The sequence below is a fragment of the Dipodomys ordii genome, unplaced genomic scaffold (assembly GCF_000151885.1).
Source record: "Dipodomys ordii isolate 6190 unplaced genomic scaffold, Dord_2.0 Scaffold124, whole genome shotgun sequence".
Lineage (NCBI taxonomy): Eukaryota > Metazoa > Chordata > Mammalia > Rodentia > Heteromyidae > Dipodomys > Dipodomys ordii.
The window spans coordinates 3,260,043-3,276,888 of NW_012267340.1; the positions used below are offsets into that span (position 1 = coordinate 3,260,043).

The 16,846-nt window shown below is 50.3% G+C and overlaps 1 protein-coding gene across 1 annotated transcript in view; it reads right to left on the reverse strand.

Annotated features, from left to right (window-relative positions):
- Atp1b3 (ATPase, Na+/K+ transporting, beta 3 polypeptide) overlaps nt 1-6,103 on the reverse strand; it is a 41,561-nt gene extending 35,458 nt beyond the window's left edge. The window contains exons 1-4 of the mRNA XM_013029888.1: nt 6,029-6,103; nt 5,742-5,859; nt 4,930-5,010; nt 3,116-3,155 (exon numbers count right to left, since the gene is read on the reverse strand). Of these exons, the coding sequence (XP_012885342.1) occupies nt 3,116-3,155; nt 4,930-5,010; nt 5,742-5,859; nt 6,029-6,103 (314 nt within the window). The remainder of the gene's footprint in view (nt 1-3,115; nt 3,156-4,929; nt 5,011-5,741; nt 5,860-6,028) is intronic.
- Between the last annotated feature and the right edge of the window lie 10,743 nt (nt 6,104-16,846).

Sequence of the window (16,846 nt, forward strand, 5' to 3'; positions counted from 1 at the left end):
TTGAGCCACAGCGCCACTTCCAGCTTTTTTCTTTTTGCTTATGTGGTGCTGAGGAATCGAACCCAGGGCCTCAGGCATGCAAGGCAAGCGCTCCACCACTGAGCCACCTTCCCAGCCTCCCAAAAAACATTTTTTTTTAATTAAAAAGGATAAGAAAAGTTAAATGAGCATTGCGGGAGGTTATTCATGGTGGACTAAGGACTACACTTGGCTCCTGAGAATCATGGCTAAAAATCAAGATGGCGTCGCTCATGCCAAGATTCCGCCTCACCTCACTGAGCTGAAACGAACCTGTTTATCTCACCCTCTGAGAAACCAGGATTCGTGAGATCACAGCCAAATTTCCCAAGCAGGCCAGTTTCACTTGGCACGGTAAAGAACTTCTTCCCTCTGCCTTAATCCTTACACAAGACAGGTAACCTGAAGTAACCTACTGCTTACCGGTTTCTTTCTATTCCATCTCCTTGTCCAGCCTCCCAAGAAAGGGAGCGGTGTGGTAACTCTTGCTTGTGATTCTTGCTGTTTGGGAGACACAGATAAAAGAGGATCAAGGTCCAAGGCTGGCCCCACCCAAAATGTGAGACCAGATCCCAAAACCTAAAGCAGGAAAGGCTTCACAAGGAAGCAATGAAGGAAAGGATGGAAAGCAAAACAAGGAGGGAAGGTAAATCTTTGAAGGCATGCGGAGGATGGGATCCAGGGCCTTGGCACCTGTCGGGTAGACACTGTACTACTGGCCTTCATCCTGAATGGCCAGGCTGTATTTTTTCCACCTTCTTCTGCCCTTTACTCATCTCTAAAACCCACTCCCTCTGCTGGGCTCCTCAGCAGAAAAGACCTCACGTCCTGCTCCCTAGAACGAATTGTTGACGGACTCTACAACCAAAAATAAAGCCGGCTGAGATCTGTAAACTAAATGGTGGTAATTCTGCCTTCCGTGTATGTGCTAGTCCTAGGGCTGGAAGTCAGGGCCTCACGCTCACTCTGCCCATGTGCTGAGTGCGGGCACTCAACCACACTTCCAATTCTGGCTTTTTGCCCATCAACTGTCTTCATAATCAAACCGTGATCCTTAAATTTCAGCCCCTGTGTAGCAGGATCATAGGCACCAGCTCCCAGTGCCCAGCTAGCCCTTTCAACCTTGTCAGGCAGGGTCTGCAGTTCTGCCCAGAGCCAGTCTGCACCCCGATCCTCCTGCTTATGCCTCTTGAATATCTGGGATTCTAGGTGTGTGCCGTCACACCTAGCCCTCAGCTAACTACTTTAGGGGAGAATTTACAGGTGGACTTGCTAAACTGTAGCCAGGGACAGACACAGCAGCCTCCAACCCAGAGAAGCACTGTTTGTGCCAGGAGGTTTCTTGCATTTAATTAACCCTGGCCGTAGGCTATTCTGACTCTACCTGCACTGCGGGACAGCAGATATTCTCTGATGATAAGAATACAGCCGGTGCAGGCGGCTTACACTATAATCCTAGCTACTCTGGAGGCTGAGATCTGAGGCCCTAACCCCCATGAACCACCAGAAAACAGGAAGTGGAGCTGTGGCCCAAAGCGGTAGAACTCTAGACCTGAGTGGAAGAAACTCAGGGAAAGCGCCCAGGTACTGAGTTCAAGCCCTACGACCACCACCACCAACATAAAGAATGCCCCACAAAACGCTTGGGACCTATTTATAACAGAAAACACCATTCCTTGTTTTTCTGCAGCTCGTTGTAACTTTCCATCTTGCATTTCATCTGCCAACCCCCAAAAAGGAGCTGTTGGTACAGGTTCAGGCTGGGTGTGTCTGCACTGCACACACGGGCCCAGGCCCCAAACTGCTCAAACCTTCCTGGGCTCTCCGGGCTCCTGGCTTTCTACTCCTTAGTGCTCTCTTCCTCACCTGCTTTTTTCTTGATCACAAAAATGGACAAGACAGCTGTGAGAGGCAGAGTGGGGTACAGGGATTGAGAAATGTCCAGTAGCCAAGTGCTGGTGTACATGCCTGTAATTCTAGCTACTCAGGAAGGTGAGGCCTGAGGTCTGAAGGCAGACCAGGCAGAAAAGAATTAACAAGCAAAAAAAAAAATCCAGAAATGGAGCTGAGGCTCAAGTGGTAAAGCACCAGCCTTGAGCAGAAAAAGCTAAAGGACAGTGCTCTGGCTCTGAGTTCAAGCCCCAGTAACAGTATAGAAGAAGGAAGAAGGAAGGAGGAGGAGAAGAAGGAAAACAGGAAGAGAAGGAGAGGAGAAGGAGGATGGAGGGGAGGAGGAGGAGGAAGAGGAGGAGGAGGAGGGAGATGGCCTTCATCTCAGAACTCAAGCCTTAAGGAAACAACACACCTTTGTTTTATTTTGTTTTTTGCTGATGTTCTTTTTCCTCTGTGTGTGTGTGTGTGTTCTGTGTGTGTGTGTGTGTGTGTGTGTGTGCGCGCGCATCAGTCCTGGTGCTTGAACTCAGGGCATAGGTGCTGACCCTGAGCTTTTCTGTTCTTCCACTTGAGCCGCAGCTGCCCTTCCAGATTTTCTGGTGGTTGATTGGGGATGAGACTCATACTTTTTCCTGCCTGAGTAGGCTTTGAACCTCGATCCTCAGATCTCAGCTTCCTGAGTAGCTAGGATGACAGGCGTGAGCCACCAGCGCCCTGCAAGTACCTGAGTTAGTTTTATTTGAACACAGACACATTCCATGCTTCACACATTCTCAGTGTCTGCTGTCATATTACCAAAGCCATCTGCAAAGTCTAAAATAGTATTTATCACGTCTTTTCTAGAACTTACAATTTTCCATTGAAGCACACAAGTTTCCCTAGAAGGTCAGCCAGACACAAGGTTCTCAGAGTGTGAGATTCATGCATGAGTAAAAGTGGAAAAAAGGAATCGCGGGTTAGCCGAAGGGTCTCCAGCGTCTGTTGTGCTAAGTGCCACCTTCTGCATGAAAGGCTGTTTTAGCAACACATAAAGGAAGACACTGTCCTTTCTTTTCGTCCTCTGAGCTGTGGCAAAAAGAAAAAAAAAAAACACTTCACCCCTGACCACACAGTTCATGCTCTGCATTGTGCAATCACTAATTTGGCCTCGACCCGAGGCACCAACTGCTGTCCCGAGACCGTCCAGAGAGGCTGCTGGCCTCACCCGGAGTCCTGGCCTTCGTCCCAGAACCGGTCCATGCCCTCTGGAGGAAAGGGGGGAGGTGATCATGGCTAGAGTCAGCCACGGCATGTCCCTCACCCAGCCCTAGCAGGCCTGAGTGTATTTTAAGAAATGTATTTTTCCTGATTTTTTTTTTAAGAAAAATAATCAGAACTGGGAAGGTGGCTCAGTCAGTGGTAGAGTGCTTGCCTAGCACGCATGAAGCCCTGGGTTCGATTCCTCAGTACCACATATACAGAAAAAGCCAGAAGTGGTGCTGTGGCTCAAGTGGTAGAGTGCTAGCCTTGAACAAGAGAAGCTCAGGGACAGAGCCCAGGCCCTGAGTTCAAGCCCCAAGACTGGCCAATACAAAAATCTGTCTGCATGCACAAAATTATAAAGGTTAAAGAAACACAGTAGAAATAAAAACTTCTTTCCAATCCAATAATCCCAAAGAAGCAATATCAAGCATGGCTGGAAGCCAGCCACTCACGCCTGTCATCGGAGCTACTCAGGACGCTGAGATTTGAGGATCCAGGTGTGAAGCCAGCCTGGGCAGGAAAGTCTGTGACACAGTTTTCAGCAATAAACTACCCACAAGTCAGAAGTGGAACTGTGGCACAAGTGGTAGAGCACTAGCCTTCAGCAAAAAAGCTCAGGGCTAGCATGTAGGCACACACACATGCCAATCATGAGGCACGAACTCAGGCCTGGGCTTTTCTGGCACTTTTAGGCTGGCACTCTACCAGTTTGAGCCACAGCTCTACTTCTGGCTTTTTGGTGGTTTATTGAAGGTAAAAGTCTTACGGACTTTCCTGCCTGGGTTGGCTTCGAACCATGATCTCAGATCTCAGCCTCCTGAGTAAATAGGATTACAAGTGTGAGCCACCAGCACCTGGCTAAACCCCCCCCCCTTTTTTTTGGGTCCGGACGTGGGGCCTGAACTCTGGGCCTGGGCACTGTCCCTCAGCTCTTCAGCTCAAGGCTAGCGCTCTACCACTTGAGCCACAGTGCCACTTCCAGCTTTTTTCTTTTTGCTTAAGTGGTGCTGAGGAATCGAACCCAGGGCCTCAGGCATGCAAGGCAAGCGCTCTACCACTGAGCCACCTTCCCAGCCCCCTTTATGTAAGTACAGAAGCAGAAGAAATACGGAACGATGAAGGGAAGAAAGAATTAAAGAAATTCTAAGTGATTATTGACTAAGAATAATATCAAAGGCTCAATTCCTGGGTACGCTACCAAGTTGTGCTCTGCTCCTAGGACGTGGCGTAATTTTCAGATATAATGGTGGAGGGTTCCTGTTTTTAGTTTATCCAAATCAACCTGAATGTTCCTTGTCCCAGCCTGTAAAGAAAATTGACAATACTGATTTTTGTGGAAAAAATAAAGAGGAGGTGCAGGGGTCTGGGCATGGTACTTGACTGTCATCACAGCATTTGGGAGCCTGATGAGCAAGGGTCACGAGTTCCAGACCATCCTGGCCTACAAAACAAAACCAGGAGAGAAAAGGAAATGTGACTGGATCATGTGCTTGCCTGCTCTTTGAATGGCTCTGTGCTTGAAATCTTCCCTCTGACCAATGCAAGTCATTCAAAAGACTTTTGTGCGTTAGGAACTTTTAGTTATGTCAGCTGAGGCTCTGGCTGCCCGCCTGGTAGAAAGACAATTTACAACAATAAACACACACCAGACTTGGAGTTATTCCTCTCGTCACCTGCCAGCCCATGGCCATTGATCGCTGAGCTCAGCAAACAGCCCTGTGTCTCTGATCTCTTCCTGCCATGCCCTGCTTGAAAATCTTTGGAGGAACTTCTGACCTTGGTCATCAAATTCTACGCCCCGCACCTCTGGGAAATCCTCATTTTCATCGATGTCTTTGGCATAAAGCACCAAAGGGTCTGGGACAAATGGAGGCTCAGCGAGGCCAGCTTCCAGGCAAATAAAATGGATGGTTTTGAAGAAAGGGTAGTTTTCTCGGGTCACCAGATTTCTCTGTTTTTGTTTTTTTTTTTTTTTGGTCGGTCGTGGGGCCTGAACTCTGGGCCTGGGCGCTGTCCCTCAGCTCTTCAGCTCAAGGCTAGCACTCTACCACTTGAGTCACAGCACCATTTCCAGCTTTTTTATGCTTATGTGGTGCTGAGGTGCTAAGGAATCGAACCCAGGGCCTCAGGCATGGGAGGTAAGCACTCTACCAATGAGCCAACTTCCTAGCCTCCTTCTCTCTCTCTTTTTAAAGGACACAATCAGCTGGACACAGTTAAGAAACCAAAAGACTAAGTGTAACAGTGAGAAGGCGAGGCGCTGAGTACCTTTTCTGCCTTCCATTTTATTGCACATGGGAGCTGGGTGTTGTACACACTCCTGTAATCCCAGCACCTAGGAGGCTGAGACAGGAAGATCTCAAGTTCGAGGTTTAGCCTAGGCTATGTACATATCTATTACTAAGCAGAGTGGGAGAGATTGTTTCATATCAAGGGTCTATATTATAGTGTTTGAAAGCATTGATTACCATTTACAATGTCGGGAATAGAACAGTCTTCCAAGTCCACGCTCTGGCATGCATGCTGGCGGCAGTGGCTTGGGGCTGGGCCTGCTGAGGATGGGGAGGAGCGGTGGGTGCTTTACCTGCTGTCCGCGGCGTCTTCTGTGAAGTTCAGGTGCTGGGCGGTGGTGCTGGCCTGCAGGGTTCGGTGCCTCAGCTCCTCTTTACTGAAATCCTTGATGGTGTCCAGGCTTCCACCTCCCGTCTCAAATCAGTTCACTGGGCAGGAGTAATGGGCCCCCTCCGCCAGGTCATCAGAAGCCGAGCAACCACTGCATCCGGCCTGTAGCCAGCACCAAAGGAGAGCATGGTGGACGGGGCCGGCTGCCCCCGCACCCCCATTCTCCCAGACCTTCTTCCTGAAGGAGCCAAACCTGCCAGTGTCCGTCCCGTGACTCTTCTGATTCCCTGAAGCCTCGGGGCAGCCGACTGGTGGACACATGGCCCATGCTGGCTAAAGGGGCTTTAGAATTATTGGCTGGGGGAGGGGGTCTGGGGAGGAGGCTCAGTGGTAGAGCGCTAGCCTGCCATGCATGAAGCCCTGGATTCGATTCCTCAGTACTACACAAACAAACAAACAAAAAAACCCCACAAGTGGTGCTGTGGCTTAAGTGGCCTGCCTTGAGCAAAAGCAGCTCAGGGACAGCACCCAGGCCCTGAGTTCAAGCCCCAGGACTGGCAAGAAAACAAAACAAAGAATTGTTGGCTGAGAGCCATTCCTAGCCCGCCCCCGGCGAGTGGCGTCATGGCTTTTTGGTGTCATGCTGGAGTCAAACCCAGGGCACTCCACCACCATGCTATACCTCAACCCTCTCACTATTTTATTTGGCCTTTGGGTCTGAACTCAGGGCCTGGATGCTGTCCCTGGACTTTTTTTTTGCTCAAGACCGAGCCAAAGCCCTACTTCTGGGTTTTTGTTGTTGTTGTTTTGTTTTCTGGTTAATTGAAGATAAGAGTTGCCTGGACTTACACGCCCAGGCTGGCTTTGGAATACAAGCCTCAGATCTCAGCCAGTAAGGATTTAGGTGTGAGGCACTGGTGTCTGCCTCGTTTTCTTTTCTGTGGTAATGCAAACTAAATCCAGGGTCTCAAGTGTGCTAGACAAGTGCTCTACCACTTAGCTACATCCCCAGAATTGTGGTATAAACTGGCCCAGGCATAGCTGGGGGTAGAGGGAAAAGGGTTGTAATCCTACTCAGGAGGCTGAGATCTGGGATCATGGCTCAAAGCCAGCCTGGGCAGGAAAGCCTGTGAGACTCTTATCTCCAGTTAACCACCAGAAAACTGGAAGTGGCACTGTAGCTCAAGCGGCAGAAGTCTTGCCGTGAGCTAAAGATCTGAGGGAGAGTGCTCAGGCCCAGACTTCAAGCCCCACCACCAACAAAAAAGGGCTAATGGCATGGCTCAAGTGGTAGAGCACCTTGCCTGGCAAGCACAAGGTCCTGACTTCAAACCCCAGTACTACCAACAGTAAAAGAACAGTTGGAGCCAGGTGCTGGTAGCTCACGTCTGTAACCCTAGCTATTCAGGAAGCTGAGATCTGAGGATTGCAGTTCAAAGCCAGCCTGGGCATGAAAAGTCCATGAGACTCTTATTTCCAACGAACTACCAGAAAACTGGAATGGTGCTGTGGCTCAAATGGTAGAGCACCTGCCTTGAGCTGAAATGCTGAGGGACAGCACCTAGGTCCTAAGTTCAAGCCCCACGACCTACCTCCTCCATCCCCCCCCCCCAAAAAAAAGCAGTTGGTGTGGGGCTTGAACTTAAGACCTGGATGCTATCCCTGAGCTCTTTCACTCCCAGATAGCACTTTACCATGCTGAGCCACAGCTCCATTTCCAGTTTTCTGGTGGTTAACTGGAGATGAGAGTCTCACAGACTTTTCCTGTCTGGGCTAGCTTTGAACTGCAATCTTCACATCTCAATAACTATGATTACAGGTGTGAGCCACTGGTGTCCGGCTCAGAATACTTTTTAAAAGTAATACTGAGGGGCTGGGAAGGTGGCTCAGTGGTAGAGCACTTGCCTTGCATGCATGAGCCCCTGGGCTCAATTCCTCAGCACCACATAAGCAGAAAAAGCAGGAAGTGGTGCTGTGGCTCAAGTGGTAGAATGCTAGCCTTGAGCTGAAGAGCTGAGGGACAGCGCCCAGGCCCAGAGTTCAAGCCCCATGACTGACAAGAAAAAATTAAAAAAAAAAAGTAATACTGAATGTTCACACGATATTACCTATTCTGTGATGTCTCTTTGCTTGTTGTTCTGCATTAAATAATTAAGGTTGTCATTTTCATTAAGAAAACTCCACACTGGGTGGGGTGGTACACATCTGTAACCCCAGCTATTTGGGAGCCAGAAGCAGGAGGATTTTGAGCTGGAAGCCAGCCTGGGTTACATGGGGAGACTCTGTCTCAAAATAAAAAGAAGAAATGCACATGGGTCATGGCTGTCCATGTTGGGTATAACTACACACCTGTGCTTTAGTTACCAAAGAGGCAAGAGTGTTGTAGGCATTTATTAAGTGACTTTCTTTCCAGGTTAACTACTCAAACAGATTTCTTCGTGTGTGTGTGTGTGTGTGTGTGTGTTGCTTTTACGAATATATAATTTCCTGGATAATTCCTACATAAATAGCAATGATGGAAATACACTAAGTGACGAGTAATCGGCCTGAGTAAGAAACTTCTGGAAATGACGGTGTGTGTGTGTGTGTGTGTGTGGAGGCCGCCCTGCTGTGTCTGTAGGAGCGGGCGTGCACTCTGCGTGAGGGCTGTTCTGGGGTTCTGGGAGAGTCCCTCACATCTGTCCTGGTGTCCAGCCGGGTTCTGCGTTTGTCCAGACATCTCAGTGCAGTCCTGTCTGGGGTGTGCCCAACGTGATATGACACTGGGGAGCAGGGAGACACTGGCGCTTCTCCATTCACCGTCCAGCGAACCCAGCAAGCGTTTGTTAAACCTGCCCTGGAGCAAGGCCCAGCACCACCTTGCCTGCCCTCACCTCTTGCGAGTCAGAGCCTGGTGCACACAGACAGGTCAAAAAGGCTAATTCATTGAAGTGCAGGAGCCGGCCCCGGTGGCTCACGCCTGCCACCCTAGCTACTCAGGAGGCTGAGATCTGAGGATGGTGGTTCAAAGTCAGCCTGGTTAAGAAAGTCTGTGAGACTTTTTTTTGCCAGTCCTGGGGCTTGAACTCAGGGCTCGGGCACTGTCCCTGAGCCTTTCTGTGCTTGAGCCACAGCACCACTTCTGTTTTTTTTCTGTGTAGGTGGTACTGAGGATTCGAACCCAGGGCTTCATGCGTGCTAGGCAAGTGCTCTACCACTGAGCCAGATTCCCAGCCCCCATGAGACTTTTTATTTTCAATGAACAACCAGAAAAACAGAAGTGACAGTGTGGCTCAAAGTGGTAGTGTTAGCCTTGAGCAAAAGAGCTCAGGGACAGCGCCCAGGCCCCATGACTGATGAGAGAAAGAGAGAGAAAAATGGTGGGAGGGAAAGAGGGGTGGGGGTGAGCTTGCTTGGAAATTCAGACAGATGTCAATTGGATGTGATGGATGGACAGACGTTGAATAGATGGTCAGAGGACTGATGATACACCATGGAATGTTGTTGGTTGTTTGGTCTGGGGCGGTCCTGGGATATAAGCTCTGTGTGGCACCAGCCTCCAGCCCCTGCCTGCCTGTGAATTATCTACTCCTCCCAACCCAAGCTCCTGGCCCTGGAGCCATGTGCGGGGACGGTCCTTCTCCCTCCTCAAAGGGAAGAAATGAAGATGTGGCCAGCCAGTCTGTGAGCAGGAAAGAGCGGGCAGGGTGGCTGAGCTTCATCCCAAATGCTGTCCGCACTTACAGTTCACCTCTGGATCCCACGATGTGGGCAGCATGGCGGAGAGGAGAGTGGGGGGAGAGGCGCAGGCCAGAGGCCGAGCACCTGCGGGGCAGGAGGGGACATCTTTTAACTCCTGCGGTTACAAAGGAGGTCCGGGCATCTGGGCCGCCTGTCCCCTGCAGGTGTCTGGACCGGGTGGGATTCAGACATCAGCACGGTGGGCACCTGTCCGGATCCCTCCTCCATGACTCATCCCCGAAGCTCTGGCTGACCCTGCTCTGTGACCTTGTGGAGAGAACCCTCAAAGTCAAGGGCACGCGTGAAGTCTTGAAACTTACCAATTCCAAAAATCCATCATGAGGAAAGGCCAGGCTGGGCCGGGCGCCCTGGCTCATGCCTGTAATCCTAGCTACTCAGGAGGCTGAGATCTGAGGATCACAGTTCAGAGCCAGCCTGGGTAGAAAAGCCCATTTGAGATTTTGACCTCCAATGAACCACCAGGAAACTGGAAGTGGTGCGGTGGCTCAAGTGGTAGAGCGCTCGCCTTGAGCTGAGGAGCTGAGGGACAGCGCCCAGGTCTAGAGTTCGAGCCCCAAGATGACAAAAAAAAAAAAAAAAGCAAAGAAGGAGAGGCTGGCCGGTCCGGTGGGCCAGGGCGGGGGTGCCTGGGGTGGTGGCCTCTCCTCCCCAGCCGGGCAATCCAAACAGAGGAGGGCTCAGCAGGCGCGGCCTTTGTTTGCCGTGTCAGCAGATCTGTCACTCTGGGCGGTTTCCTGGGGCTCCTTCCTCCTGCAGAGGGGGCCCGGCCGGCTTTGTTCTCCTTTCCAGCTGCTCCAGTGAGCGCTGTGGAGCCCGCCTCTGCGGGACCGCACCGCGCAGGAATGCGGCCCGCACCCCAGGGCCTGAGCTCGGGCTGGTCCCAGTCCCTGGGGGCGCGAGGCCAGGCGCCCCAACTCCTTCCCAAGCACTGAGCCTTCTTCCAGCCGGAGTTGGTTCAACCAGAGATGATTCCGGTGTTCAGTCACTGGGGGGGGGGGGGAGAATTCCCAAAAGGAGATCCACGATAATAGTGCATAGTCTAGAGTGACATGCCACCATTGTAGTCAGTAGGGTTCAGCAAGCAGCTCTACCAACGAATGCTGGTCGTCCTTAGCTTTCTGCTCAACCTCTCTGAGCCCTCAACAGGATTACAGTGGTCAGAGACTGGGTGCCTTCCACAGGTGTTGTCAGTCTGCCTGAGTCTGCGTACCTCAGGCCTGACAGCTACACCAGTGGAAAACCCCAAAGCTTTTGAGAGTCCATCAGCCCCAAAAGCAAGTGTGTGGTATTGCACCCCTACAATCCCAGGCTTTGGGAGGCTGAGGCAGGAGGATCACAAATGACAGGCCAACTATGAACTATGTAGTGAGATCTTGTATTTAAAAAACAAAAAACAAAGAACGGAACCTGCCAGGTGCAGTGGCTCACGCCTATAATCCTAGCGACTCAGGAGGCTGAGATCTGAGGATCACAGTTCAGAGCCCTCTCAGGAAGAAAAGAGTGTGAGTCCTATCCCCAGTTAACTACCAGAAAAGCTGGACGGGGAGAGTGGCGGCGCGAGTGGAAGGACAGTCTTGAGTTCATGTAGTCATCAACGTGAAAGAGCGGGCCTCAATAGGAAGGAGTCTCTCGGAAATCTTAGCAACATCATGCAGAGCTATCAGGTGGCTTCAAGCCACAAGAACAGTGCCAGGGACCCCCACTGCTCCATCCTCTCCCCGCTGCCCCCCCCCGCCCCCAGCACTAGCTCTCACTTAGCTTTTTCAAGGCTGGCACTCTACCACGTGAGCCACAGCTCCAATTCCAGCTTTGTGCTGGATAACTGGAGATAAAGAGTCTCACAGACTCTATGTATTTCATTTTGAATTTCACTTGTCTCCAACGCAAGACCTCCTCTACCCTCAGTAGCAGAGGAGAGAGCTTGCTCTGAACGTGCCTTGTGAGTGGAATGCCCCTCTCTTGGGGGGGGGGGCTTACCGTGAAGATCTGGACTCTCCCCACTTCACAAAGATGCCCGCCCCTGCCCCCACAGGGAGCCCGCAAAGCAGCCCCCCACCGCTGTCAGAACCAGGTTAAATTAAACAGAGCATTAATTAATTAGACAGAGGAAAATGACATTTAACTGGGGCATACAAGTCCCAGGTAACCTGAGAAACGTTAAGTACAGACTCGAGGAACGGAACAGACTGAGGCCAGGCTGAAATGTGCAAAGTGAGGAAGAGTAGCGCCAACCTTGAAGGGCGGGGTCTCCCTGTAGAGAAAGACTCCAGGAGAGTTACCAACAGGAAAAGTCCAGGGGGTGGGAAGGTGGCTCAGTGGTACAGTGCTTGCCTTTGCTTGCATGCATGAGGCCCTGGGTTCAATTCCTTAACACCACATAAACAGAAAAAGCCAGAAGTGGCACTGTGGCTCAAGTGGTAGAGTGCTAGCCTTGATCTGCACAGTTGAGGGCCTTGCGAACCCAGGCCCAGAGTTGAAGCCCCAGGACAAAAAAAGGAAAAGTCCATGGGGCTGGGAAGGGGGCTCAGTGGTAGAGTGCTTGCTTCACATGCATGAGGCCCTGGGTTCGATTCCTCAGCAGCACAGAAGCAGAAAAAGCCGGAAGTGGAGCTGTGGCTCAAGTGGTAGAGCGCTAGCCTTGAGCTGAAGAGCTGAGGGACAGCGCCCAGGCCCAGAGTTCAGGCCATGTGACCCGCAAAAAAAAGGGAGAGTCCAGAGATAAAGGCTTTTATTAGTAAACTGGTGAGTTAAAAACCAGGTTACTGGAATTCATTAGATAACCGTGAAACCCAGAAAGAGCCAAAAAAACCTGGAAGGTGGTTTGATTTTGGGGTGTGATAACAAATTTGGAATGTGGGGTTTTTTTGTTTGTTTTTTTTTGGGTCCGGTTGTGGGGCCTGAACTCTGGGCCTGGGCGCTGTCCCTCAGCTCTTCAGCTCAAGGCTAGCGCTCTACCACTTGAGCCACAGCGCCACTTCCGGCTTTTTTCTTTTTGCTTATGTGGTGCTGAGGAATTGAACCCAGGGCCTCAGGCATGCAAGGCAAGCGCTCTACCACTGAGCCACCTTCCCAGCCCCCTGGAATGTGGTTTTTGCTGTGAGGACTTATTACTTTTCATATAGAGACTGAAACTGCTGTTTGACTCACTTGCTTCTTTGGTGGGAAGATCTGGGATGACTTTGCCTTGTGACGTATGGCCTTGGTTATTGGAATGACTGGAATTGTAATCGCCATTGTGTAACCACTCACTGCTAGCTCTGCTTCTGTAACTTGCTTCTTTGCTGGATCTTGAAACTACCACTGGCCACTGGCAAGTGCCTCCGCCCCCCTCCCCCGCCCCGCCCCTGCCCTGCACCCATAGATCTTGCCTTCACATACCCTGAGCTACTTAACTTTATTGCTGGTCTTCGCTGGTCAGACGCCATGGCTATTAAATGATCCCTAGCCCTACAACTGAGTGTCGGTGACTCCTTTCACCGTTTGTGGGTTTGAGTCCTACCGGCCCCAGGAAGCTGGGATATTTCACCGCCAGCTGGGAAACACACCTGGCTCCATTCCTCCAGGCATCTTGTTTTAGGAGAGAGGAAATCAGAAGGAAGGCCGGGCCCTGTGAGCCCTGGAAAGGGAGCGCCCTCTGATTGCCCATGGAGTCTAGAGGCACATTCTCTAGCTTCAGGTGCCGGTAGAGGATGCCCAGGTGGTGGAGGGCAAGAGGGCTAGAGTATGAATGAGGATGCATATGGACAACACAGCTTATTTGCGTGTACGCAAATAGAGCCATGAAACCTCCTGAAATTGTTTTAGGAAGGGGGTGTGGAGCTGGGCTGAGATCTGCGGACTGTGGTTCAAAGGAAGCCTGGGCAGGAAAGTCTGAGACTTTTTTTTTGTTGGTCCTGGGGCCTGAACTCTATCCCTCAGCTCTTCCGTTCAAGGCGAGCGCTCTACCACTTGAGCCACAGTGCCACCTCTGGTTTTTTCTGTGTATGTGGTACTGAGGAATGGAACCCAGGGCTTCACGCATGCTAGGCAAGTGCTCTACCACTGAGCCACCTTCCCAGCCTCCTTGAACTACAGGTGTGAAGAGGTCTGCTGGGTTGGGGGTCCAGGATGGCTGCCTGGGGAGGCCAGGCGCCTCCCTCCATGGAGGATGCACGGATGGATGGATTTCGACAGAGATCAGACTAAGAGCCTCTGTTCCAAAAATACCAGCTGGTGTGTGTGTGTGGGGGGAATCCTTGGGTTTTCTCTTCAGAGAGCAAGGCCAAGGCCACTTCGGAACAGTGATTCAGGATGAAGGCAGCCTGAGAGGATGGCGGCCGAGGGGCAGGCAATCAAACAAGCTCTCCGCTCTCCTCTCCCACATGCTGTCCGAACATCGGGATGAGCACCTCTGTATCCCGCCAGCCTCTCCCGGCTGCTCAGAGCAGATACACCCTTGGCCTCCCACTCCCAAGAATTATGCAACGAGTCAAGCCTCCGAGGCCCTGAGTTCAAGCCCCACAGCTGGCAAAAACCAAAACCTCCAAGTTCAAAAATCCTAGTATTGCTGGGGCAGGTGTGGGGAGGGATGCGTGGGATTCCCAGGGAGGGGGGAGGAGCTCAGGGAGGGTAATGACTAGCAATGCAGCCACAGTGGAGACGGGAAGCTGGTCCGGTAATGCTGTTTGGGAACTCAGTCTAACGTTAACAGCCACAGTGCAGTGTGATCACACTCCATTACCCAGGGAGAGTGAAACCCCACAGAACAGAATTAATGTTCTAGCTTTCAGGAAATGTCTCCTGAAAGCCAAGGGTTCCTACCAACCCAAACATTACCCAGCACACACAGACTTGGACTTAAACGTAACGCCCAGAACCTCAGCACTGATGCGATCTAAGCTCCTAGTGGAAAAGAAAACCAAGGCTTGGGGGCTCCTTGTGCTTTGGCCCCCACCTCTCGTGTGACAGAGAACAGGTTGGGATAGAAGTATCAAGTCTAATACACAAAGGAGAAAGCTGGGATTCTATATTTACAAATGATCCTTGGGCTTGCTTATTTTTGTGCTGATACTAGAGCTTGAACTCGGGGCAGGAAAATTCTACATTAACCAGCAAAAAGCCAGAAGTAGGGCAGGGAAGGTGGCTCAGTGGTAGAGCGCTTGCCTCGCATGCATGAGGCCCTGGGTTCCATTCCTCAGCACCACATACACAGAAAAAGCTGCAAGTGGTACTGTGGTAGGTAGGGTGCTAGCCTTGAGCTGAAGAGCTGAGGGACAGCCCCAGGCCCGGAGTTCAGGCCCCACAACCAACAACAACAAAAAAGCCAGAAGTAGAGCTGTGGTTCAAGTGGTAGAGTGCCAGGCTTGAGAAAAAAAAAAAAAAAGTTAAAGGACAGCACCCAGGCCCAGTTCAAACGCTGGGAGAGGCACGCACACGCGCCTGCACACAAGATGGAGGAGCTAGGTGTGCAACGCAGAGCAGAGGCAGTGTTCACCTCCTTCCTTCCATTTACGGCGCTGTGGGAAAGGGCAGGGCACCAAAGTCTTTTTACTGGGGAATTTCAAGCTCCACTAAAATTTCCATCTTAATAACTGAGGCAGCTCCAAGATTTCATACATTTAAAAGCCCAAAGAATGTTCTAGGAGACACAGGGCATGAATAAAACATCTGCCCTTCTTTTAGTTCTTATTTCTTCTGCGTTTTGATGAACTTCTTGAAAGTGTAATGCTTGGAATGAGCTGCTAGGAGCTTTCTGAGATTACCTCCACAGGGGAGTTGGACAAGAGGAGAAACACAATTATTTTGATTTGAGTGCCTTCTTGAATGGATGAGCCAGTTGATAAATGGAGCCCTATTAGTGCATTTCTGTGTGATTTCCACTTAAGTAACAAATGTATGAGGGTGTGATTTACAGCCTTGGAAAAAAAATAATGGCCATTACTGTCTTTAAAAATTCAGGCTCATTTTCTTTAATTTTCTTTTGGTGCTAGGACTGGAGCCAAGGGACTTGGGCTTGCTCGATGGGTGCTGAGCCACACCCCAGACTTCTGGGTTTATTTTATAGAGAGTTAAATAGATACATCTTGCCTAGCACTCGTGGCTCATGCCCATATGTTTGGAGCCAGCCTACAAGGAAAGTCCATGAGATTCTTATCTCCAATTAAGCACCAAAAAGCTGGAGGTGGAGCTGTGGCTAAAGTGGTAGAGCACCAGAAAGTTCAACCTAGGCCAAATTCAAGTCCCATTACTGGTGCGTGCGTGCGCGCACACACACAAAGATAAAACTGGGCTCCAGTGGCTCAACCTGTCATCCTAGCTACTAAGGAGACTGAGATTTGAGCTCTTGGTTTAAAGCCAGCTTAGGCAGGAAGTCCATGAGACTCTCATCTCCAATGAACTACCAAAAACTCAGAAGTGGAGCTGTGGTATTAGCCTTCAGCAAAAAAAACTAAAGACAGCACCTAGGCCCTGAGTTTAAGCCCCAGGATTGGTGCACAAAAAAAGGGGGAAAAAAAGAGAAAGAAAAAAAAAAAACAACAAACCCCCCCCCCGCATATTTTGTGTCTGGATTCTTTAGCTCAGCAAAATGTTTTGCAATGCATCGTGTTATAGCTTGTATGAGAAGCTTGCTTGTTTTTGTTTGCTTATATTTATTTAATCTGCTGAATAGAATACTATTCGTCTATTGATTGACATCTGGCTTGTTTCCAATTTGGGCCTATAATTATTAGTATCAACAAAAAGAAAAGCGTGGAGATTATGAAGTCTTTTGGTGGACATTTGTTTTCATTGCTCTTAAGCAAATACCTACAGAAAGGAGCTGGATCACAGAGCAAGTGAATATTTAACTTTTTAAGATACTGTCTTCCAAACTGGGTATTTTCTTTATTTCCACCAGCAATAACCGAGTCTCAACTCCTCCCCACAGTCACCAAGATTTAGTGTAATCTGGGCTTTTAACTTAAGTTTTTCTTTTTTTTTTTTTTTTTTTTTGGTCAGTCGTGGGGCTTGAACTCTGGGCCTGGGCGCTGTCCCTCAGCTCTTCAGCTCAAAGTGAGCACTCTACCTCTTGAGCCACAGCGCCACTTCCGGTTTTCTAGTATTTTATTAGAGATTAGAATTTCATGGACTTCCCTGCCTGGGCTGGCTTTGAACCATGATCCTCAGATCTCAGCCCCCTGAGTAGCTAGGATTACAGGCGTGAGCCACCAGCGCCCGGCTAACTTAAGTTTTTCTAGGAGTGGAGTATACTGGTATTCCCTTGTGATTCAGTGTGCCGATTCCCTGTGTATGTCTTCTGTGCAGTATCTGGTTTTCTCCCTCCCTCCCTCCCTCCCTCCCTCCCTCCCTC